Source organism: Micropterus dolomieu, linkage group LG20 (assembly GCF_021292245.1).
Source record: "Micropterus dolomieu isolate WLL.071019.BEF.003 ecotype Adirondacks linkage group LG20, ASM2129224v1, whole genome shotgun sequence".
NCBI classification, from domain to species: domain Eukaryota; kingdom Metazoa; phylum Chordata; class Actinopteri; order Centrarchiformes; family Centrarchidae; genus Micropterus; species Micropterus dolomieu.
In genome coordinates, this window is record NC_060169.1 from 15,034,598 (window position 1) to 15,043,834 (window position 9,237).

Genomic DNA, 9,237 nt, shown 5'->3' on the forward strand with positions numbered 1-9,237 from the left:
ACACTCGTTTGAGGACCACCAGGTGCACATTTTAGACAGAGAAGATGGATGGTTTGAAAGAGGTGTCAAGGAAGCCATCTACACCAGGGTTGAGAAGCCGTCATTGAACAGGGGAGGGGGACTACGCCACCACTTATCCCCCACTTACAATGCTGTCCTTTCATCACTTCCCAGGAAACTCAACAAACGTAACCTATTGGCCTCAGGTGAAGATACCAGCGATGGTCGTTCAGTCTTGGCCACAGGTAGTCTTAACGACTGTAACGACTGTCGTCACAGCAACAAGGAACACTAACGAACCAGCGGTATCGATGACCCGGGCCAACGACCCCACTGAGGTTAAATAGCTGAGTTTCCCTGCCAGTCAGTCAGAACTGAAGAAGTCCTTTGGATGAGGGACGAAACGTCTTCCAGTATCTTCAACCAAGTCCAGTTGCCCTTGATTTTAACCTTCGTTGGATAACTATGACCTGGATGACTGAGAATCTTCATAGACATAATTAGCAGAGAAGGACAAAATATACAAAATATAGCCGAACATTGGATTTAGAGAGAAAAATGACAAAAATGATACAAGTTCCAGCTGCATGTGTTATCCTTAATCCTTTCCTTAACTAACATGTTGAGCATATCTGGAACAAGGTCGGCTTTGAAAAGGTTGTTCTTCATTTCTTTTGTGCTGTTTTAAATATGTTATCTCATATGTTTATAGTTTTTAAATAGCTGTTTTTCAACACTGGAAGGATGAATTTGTCCAATTTTATTAGGACTTAGGTTTATCCTGTGCAAGAAATGCACTGTGAAGTTGATAAACCAGTCTGGTCGAGCTGAAACATATCTACATATATATTATAGCCTCTCTCTCTCTCTCTCTCTCTCTCTCTCTCTCTCTCTCTCTCTCTCTCCCCCTCTCTCTCTGGACAGAAATCATTTCAATATATAATCTGCTTCTTGTCGTCTTTGGCTACAGGATGTTCATGTTATTAATGCTATCAGGTATCACTACGTTGGTTTGTTATATTATATATACACACACGGAGTAAGTAATAATTTGATTTGTTTTGGGGTTGAATGTTAGTTGATTATCTATTGGTATAATTGAAGTTATAGGATTGTTTTAACTTGTTATTTTTCCTTGTATTGACTGAGGGTATTGGGTGTGGGTGAGAGTGGGTGTGCGAGTTATCTGTATCTCTCTCTCTCTCTCTCTCTCTCTCTCTCTCTCTCTCTCTCTATATATATATATATAGAGAGAGAGAGAGAGAGAGAGAGTGTGTATATATATACATATATAAATATATTGTTGGTCTTGGACTTTGTGGACATATCAGGAGAAGACATTATGCTGAGGGAAGGATTTGCACCAACTCAGACAATTGGGTAGAATGGCCAATGTGGTGAATGGGAATACTCTGGGTGGACACTGGATCATTTGTAGAATTGCACAAACTGGGAATGGAAATATTGTCTATCAGAACATTGATGGGTGATGGGGTGCTCCAAAAAATAAACTTTTTATAATCACTCTCAGATGATTAAATCTGCAATGGCGATACTGCACCGATGGGAGGCAGCAATGCACAAAGCAGTGCCTAGTCTGAAGAAGAAGAAGAGTGAAACCTGAAGGTGGCAGCAATGCAACATCGTGGATGCCAACCGCCGTAAAATCTGAAGAAGAAGAACGTCAATCATTCGAAAGCTACCATGGCAGCCACTAAACCCTCCAAGGAACAGAAATACGACAGGCAACTCAGGTAAATGTATCACATCGATTGTAAAATAACACATCCCTTTAGCTAAATGTTTTATGCATTTAATCTGCTCGGTCACAGCAGAAACATTGAGGCGGGAGTGCGAACGTTAGCTAGCGATAGCTTGGTATCTGCGTTACAGTTAAAACACCATGTACGAGCTAACACACAAATTAGCTAGTATACTGTTATAATGTGTTGGGTTGCTCTGATTTTTCTGTTTGCTGTTTCTTTGCCTGTCAAGTTTATGATGCGTTTTAAGGTAAAACAAGTGTAACAATAAAGGGCAGTCGGTGTTATTGAAGCTGTCATACCACTAGCCAATTCATTCTTGCTAAGTGCGTTGTTGTGGTTGAGGATGAATTGTATCACTAGATGGCAACGCATGTCCATTTTATGTTGTGTGCTTTCAGACTGTGGGGTGACCATGGTCAAGAAGCACTGGAGAATGCACATGTTTGTCTCATCAACGCCACAGCAACTGGAACAGAGATAATGAAGAACCTAGTACTTCCAGGTAAACAGGTGTGGCTCTGTGTTTGTACTGCAGGTGCTGATTAAAGCATCTTTCTGATTGAATTAATGTATCTTTTTGTCAGGTATTGGAGCATTCACCATAGTTGACGGACACATAGTTTCTGGAGAAGATGTTGGTAACAAGTAAGATAGCAGTTGTTGTGTTGGTCCAAGCTCAACATAATGTGTTAGTTTTACTTGTTTGTTTATTGTTGATCTTGTCTTGCAGCTTTTTTCTGAGCAACAACAGCATTGGAAAGGTATGCCTTACCTAAAAAAACGATCTATGTCATACACATTTCTCTTTCACAAGTGCAGACAGACACACAATTTCTTATATGGTTTTCATGAAGTAAATTTTTATTTTAATTTTGTGCCCTGACTTTTCGTTTTTGCTGCAGAACAGAGCACAGGCTGCTACTGAGCTCCTACAAGAACTTAACAGTGATGTCTCTGGAAACTTTGTTGAGGAGGTTGGTACTGGTATTTGGTTTTGGCATGGTGCCACAGTCATACTGTTCCAGTAGTATCACACTACAAACACATAAAAAAATCAGAAAAATACTTTATCAGGCTAAAGAGACATGAGCCCTAGTGTTAAATAAAAGTATTTAGACCAGGTAAAAAATGTTACAATTTCTTTACATGAAAGTCTTTACAACACGTGCTGTGTAAATATGTAAATGTGTTGATCAGTATCATCACTCTGATAATGACAGCGAGCCCTCTTGTATTTTCTGTTACTCCTGCAGAGTCCAGACAAGCTTCTGGACAATGATCCAGAGTTTTTCTACAGGTTTACCATAGTCATTGGTGTTCAGTTGCCAGAAAGGTATGAGATGTAGTTCATCTTTACTCTCTCAATTTAATTGTTATAAAATAGTTAATTAGAAATTATAAAGAAAGCAGAATGCCGAAAGAGTATTTTGTTTCTTAGAAATATCTTAACTTTGTGTAGTCCATCATGGATGGAGACTTTAGCATTTTGGCTTTACTGGATTCAAAATAAAACAACTTGTTAATGTTTGAGAAACATTCAAATACACCTACTGCTAGTGCAAGAGCCTTCCATGTGTTTTAATTTCATTTGGTGGCTCTGATTCAGATTATTACTGTAAAGATTACAAAGCATGTTTCTCTTCAGTTATTGGAATTGGCAAAGAGAATTATATCTTTTCAAATGTATAGAAATTGTTTACAGCTATTGTAGAAGCAGTTATTTAATTGGACTGATTAGCTGTTGTTTTATTTTCTGCCCATTTAACATGTCAATTTCTCTAAAATTCATTAGCACATGTTTGAGGCTAGGCTCAGTTCTGTGGAGTGCCTCTGTACCTTTCCTAGTCTGTAAAACCTACGGCCTGATCGGCTACATGAGACTTGTGGTGGAGGAGCATACAGGTTAGTTTAACTTTGATTCTTTGTTATTTTGACACTAATTAATACATTAAATAACAAATTTTGTGTGTAATGCTTTCATTAGTATTTAGTATTTTTTTTGATGTGGTGATTTCAGTTTATTTGTATAATTTGAAATTTATTTACTATACATTGACATTGTACCACCTCTCTCTTCAGTAATTGAATCTCATCCAGACAATGCCCTGGAGGACCTGAGGTTAGACCAGCCTTTCGCCGAATTCAAGAACCACATTCAGTCCTACGACCTTGACAGCATGGAGAAGAAGGTGTGTACTTTGACACATTTGTGTATGCACATTAGTCAGTTTAAACCATACCAGCTTTACACAACTGATTGTACTCCTTTGCCTTTTTTTCATTTAATCTGTAGGATCATAGTCACACACCCTGGATTATCGTTGTTGCTAAATACCTGGAGAAATGGCTCAGTGAGGTACAGTTCATTTTCTGAGGCCTCCCCAGTGTCTGATCACTGACATATATTCTTGAGTGTGCTAAAGTGTGATGTCACTCTGGTTTTGTCCTTGTAGCACAACGGTCAGCCTCCAAAAAATTACAAGGAGAAAGAGGCCTTCAGACAGTTTATTCGGGAAGGTATCTCTGGATTGTAGTTGCCTATAAATTCTGTGACTTGACTGTGCAACTCAAACTTATCTGTGATTTGATTTTGATTTTATTGTCCCATCAGGAATCCTGAAGAACGAAAATGGTGTCCCAGAGGATGAAGAAAACTTTGAGGAAGCTATTAAGAATGTCAATACTGCTTTAAATCCAACCAAGGTGCCAGACCTCAAATACTACAATGTTTTTAAGCGTTATCTTATGTTCCATGCAATATATCCCACTTGTAAAACCCGACTCGGTTTGAAGTAGTATCACAATTACCACAAGTCTCGCCTAGTAACGTCTCTTGTCTCTGCAGGTTCCTAGTGCTGTTGAAGACCTCTTCAATAGTGAGCAGTGTAACAACATCACATCAAAGGTTCCATTCTATTAAAAAATACCTACATGGTTATATCATAGCATAAAATAAGTAGTTTTTGAAATTATATTTGCCTTTTCTTAAACCGGTGGGTGTATTCTGTTGGTGCATGTTTACCAGACCCTGTCCTTCTGGGTGCTGTTGCGAGCTGTCAAGGAGTTTGTTCACAGTGAAGGCAGTGGAAGCCTACCTGTACGAGGAACCATCCCAGATATGATCGCAGACTCTCAGAAGTTCATCAACCTTCAAAATATGTAAGTGAATATATGGGTTGTAGCTGTGTAGAGGGCACAAGAGCAACAGAAACATTCTCCAAAAGTTCTCTGATCCAAGAGTACATCTGGTGCTATATTTCCCTTTTGAACAGTGAATGCTTTTAATAATGTGGGTTTCTGGATTTGGTGCTGTTCATTTGTGTGTTTTATTTCAGTTACAGGGAAAAGGCCATGCAGGATGCAGCAGCTGTTTCTAAGCATGTAGAATGTCTATTGCAGTCCGTTGGAAAGGTGTGTTGTAAACCCATGTACTCACTCATTAGTAGTATGTAGGTTAATCTGAATAAATCTAAGGTGTTTTTAAATTTAGGCCTTAATTAAATCAATTAATTATTAGTATGTTCAAAATAAATGTCTGATAGGTCAGTTCAAGCACTAGATTTGATGTATCACCGCAGATACTCTAAAACCAATGTGACAATATTACTGTTGTCGAAACATTCAAAGGCTTTTAGCTGCTTAGAAGATTAATATAAGGAAATTTGTCCCAAAGAAGTGTTCAAGAGAAAATATGTGACCACATAAAAATGACAAAATAATATGCATACATCACAAATACATTCCCAGTTCTTACATATGCATTCAAACAAGTTTAACTAACTTGAGAAAACAGATTTGTGGATAACTGTGCAGACATACAATAAAATTGGCTATTGTCAGTTATGTTATTTTGCCTTGAAATACTCAGTATATGGGTGAAAATTGTTTTAGACTAAAAATGGATCACCACTGAAATTACTTTTCCTTTTCCACTAGCCACCAGAGAGCATCCCTGAAAAGGACATCAAACTGTTCTGTAAGTCACACATTCTTTAATTAACAACCTTTACCCTCCCATTTTTGTACTCATTTATACTCAGTGATTATATCTGATTAACACAATATATGGAAAGTTTCTTTTAGAGGCATTTAACTCTAAACACTAATAATAATAATAATAATAAGGCAAGGTCTGATTAGATTATTCTTAGTAATCACTGTATTCTCCATGTAAACATACCCAATAAGGATCTTTTTATCCATACATGTACACATGCGTGAATCGAAACTGCGTTACGCCATATTCATAGTAGTCACGTCACACTCCAATGAAAACGCTCCCTTGGAGGACAAAAATAAGTTAATTTCTGTTGCCTGCCAACCAATATGCAAGTGATACACTGTTACTTTGAGTTTGTTACTTTTTGCGTTGCCAAAATGCTGGATGGTTGTTGTGCTTTCGGATTTACTAATCAAGGAGACAAGACTGGGCTGTGTTAGGTGAGGGATAAGGTAAAAGTAAACATTACCGTAGTTGAGCGGCGGCAGGGACCTGGCGGTTTTTAACTGTAGAAATGCAGCAGCGGATGCTGTAACGTTATTTGGATCAGATATGCCCAACGCATGCAGATTATGTTCAAATTTTTCTTATGTTGAAATGTGATCCAAATAAAATGTGACTGCTTTTGCAGCGTCTCTACAGTGGAGTCGCGGTGTGAGCCACTATGTTGGTCCATTGCTTTGCCCTCCAGGTCACCGCACATGTCACGTGACTGAAAACTATGCATAGTCATCAGTTAAGTTTTGCTACTAATTCAGCAGCACTTGAAAGCACCATGTCTGTCACATGTTGCTATCATGCAGCAGTGTAAGCTGCTTTTTCAGACTTCAAAAGTTTTCAGTCTTCATACAAGGGGGGCATAGTCTGTTTTATTGCTGCACCTGCAATACGTTTACACTTAACTGTAGACATTTGTGTTTTTGTATAGGTAAGAATTCTTCCTTTCTGAGGGTGGTGCGATGCAGATCTCTGGCTGAAGAATATAGTGTGGATTCAGTGAATAAAGATGAAATCAGTAAGTTGGAGATTAATTTCCTGTCTGAATCACCTGTTCAGTCTTGTTCCTGTCTTATGTTTAAGCTGACTCGAGTAGTATTTTCTCCTCTGGCAAGCTTTTTGAGAATATTCACCAATTAACGATAGCTGTGTGTCCTCAGCCTCAAGCATGGACAATCCAGATAGTGAGATGGTCTTCTACCTCATGCTTCGTGCTGTTGATCGCTTCTATCAGCTGCACTCCCGCTACCCAGGTATGGAGAAGTTTTATACAGATTTTTCTTTGACTTGAATGGAACAAGATGTGAAACACCTTCATGTAACCTGACTACTTCACAAAATCAAATTCTTTTTTGGGGGGTTCGGTAAGTTGCACATTTGGCTGTTTGGTCAGCGTCAGACCTTACCACCTTGTGCCATCGATAGGGAAGGAAAGTAATAACGTTTAAATGTGTAGATGCATGTTGATGTGGCCACCTACAAGTAAAAAGAGAAAGTAGTAGCTGCTAATATTTTAAAGTAATGCAAACTGCAGGCAATGAGCATTAAAGCTGCAGTTGTTTTTATAGCTCCTTTTAACACTTGCATCACTTGTTGGGTCTTTGGATGATATTGGTTGAGCCTTGTTAAAAATTAATAAAATAATTTCATCAGCCTAATTTCTTTTTTCTGTCTTTCCGCATGTCCTCACTTAACCAGGAGTTTATAACTACCAGGTGGAGGAGGACATCAGCAAACTGAAGCTCTGTGTGAACAGCCTACTGCAGGAGTACAGCCTCAACGTCAACATCAAAGATGATTACATCCATGAGTTGTAAGTCGTGGTCACTGCTGGATTTACAGATTAGAGTCATTGTGAAAGGCCGTGCCTAATAATTATGATCTTGTTCACCATTTTCATAACCTGCAGCTGTCGATATGGTGCCGCCGAGCCACACACAGTTGCTGCATTTTTGGGAGGTAATATTTTTGCACTCTTCAGAAATGGATTGAGATCCTAATACATAGCATATCCTGCCTATACAGTGCTAAGAAATCACAGATGTGTGTTTCTTTAGGATCTGCTGCTCAAGAGGCCATCAAGATCATCAGCCACCAGTTTGTGCCCTTCAACAACACTTTCATTTACAACGCAATGTCACAGACGTCTGCTACCTTACAGTTGTGAATACAGCTACTGATCCTGCGTTTGCTTACATAAATGTCAGAGAGCAAGATCAAAAGAAGGCATTTACCTATTTGCTTTAATAATTATAAACCGTAAACTGCACACCACTCAGTTGGAAGAAAACATTTTTGGAATGGGATAACTGCCAAAATGTGTGCCCTTAAACCTAAAAATGCTTCTCGTGCAGAAGATCAAACGTTGGGACTGTTTAGACGAAAGGTTTCATCAGCCACAGAGCCTTGCCTTCTTTAGAGTTCTTAAAGGGAAAGAAATCAGGATAGCACCTGCAGAGGATTTCTTCAAACTTTTTTTTTTTTGTGGCTGACATTAAACGAAGCTGGATGTAAACAAACCTTCATGTAATATTTTCATCTGTGAAACTATCACAGATGAAATTATCACAATTATCACAATGTAGCAGCACTTTGTATACTTTAGCCACAACTGGCTGTTAATGTATTGTTTGGAACAAGGTGGAAGATATTTTTTTTTTTTTGTTAAAATGTCTAAAAACATGTAACATATTGTATGTTGTATTGAACTCACTTGTATTACTATAAAAACATTCAATATTTTACCTGAATTAGTTTTTTATGTCATGTGTAAGTTGACACACATTCAGCGCACATGTTTTGCAGTGTGTGAAAATGATTTGTCCCCAGCTCATCTGCCAACTTTTGGGCTTGTGCAGTGTGATAAACACTTGGGAGTTAAGCAACAGGGACTTGTTGACTTGTTTAATAGGCAAAACAAGGATTACAGTTATTTAGCAAGAATAAATGTTAGATGATAAACATGTGACCTTCTTGAGGTTGGTAAATGTGACTTGCCCCCTGGCAGGATTCACATGCAACCTAGGTTCAAGAGTTTTGTTGGGAGTTGATGACATTATTTTTATCCAACACCAGAGGGCACTCTCTTCATATTTTACTATTCATTGGTCAACATGTAGTTCCAAGTTGATTTCACATACCTGTTCATTGAGTAATTCCTGAATGCTGACAATTAAATACAGACTGCATTTGACGTAATCAGCTGTACGATGTTAAACAAAAACTTTCCATTTTAATTATTAACCAATATGTTTGTCATTAACTCTGTCTAAGATGCCTTGAAAGGTAAAGGACATTGGTCTTCATAACGAGTATGATCTAATATGCAGCCCCGTTAGAGAGCCATGTTATGAGAGTCATTGTGATGTAACTGTTGGGCAGGGTGAAGTTTTTCATTTGTTTTTTTTTTTCCTCAGACTTTGGCAGAATGGAAATTTGCCATCAGCAGATCTTTTCCTTGTAAGACTACACCCC

At 38.4% G+C, this 9,237-nt stretch overlaps 1 protein-coding gene across 1 annotated transcript; it reads left to right on the plus strand.

Moving 5' to 3' along the window:
- Nucleotides 1-1,556: 1,556 nt before the first annotated feature.
- nae1 (nedd8 activating enzyme E1 subunit 1) lies at nucleotides 1,557-8,507 on the plus strand. Its single transcript, XM_046032459.1, has 20 exons — nucleotides 1,557-1,754; nucleotides 2,165-2,268; nucleotides 2,351-2,411; nucleotides 2,497-2,527; nucleotides 2,669-2,740; nucleotides 3,020-3,099; nucleotides 3,559-3,668; nucleotides 3,846-3,955; nucleotides 4,060-4,122; nucleotides 4,220-4,283; nucleotides 4,378-4,469; nucleotides 4,612-4,671; nucleotides 4,792-4,925; nucleotides 5,102-5,177; nucleotides 5,703-5,742; nucleotides 6,695-6,781; nucleotides 6,924-7,016; nucleotides 7,462-7,576; nucleotides 7,673-7,722; nucleotides 7,821-8,507. The coding sequence occupies exons 1-20, from the start codon at nucleotides 1,705-1,707 to the stop codon at nucleotides 7,928-7,930; spliced, it is 1,602 nt and encodes a 533-aa protein (XP_045888415.1). The 5' UTR covers nucleotides 1,557-1,704; the 3' UTR covers nucleotides 7,931-8,507.
- The last annotated feature ends 730 nt before the right edge of the window (nucleotides 8,508-9,237 follow it).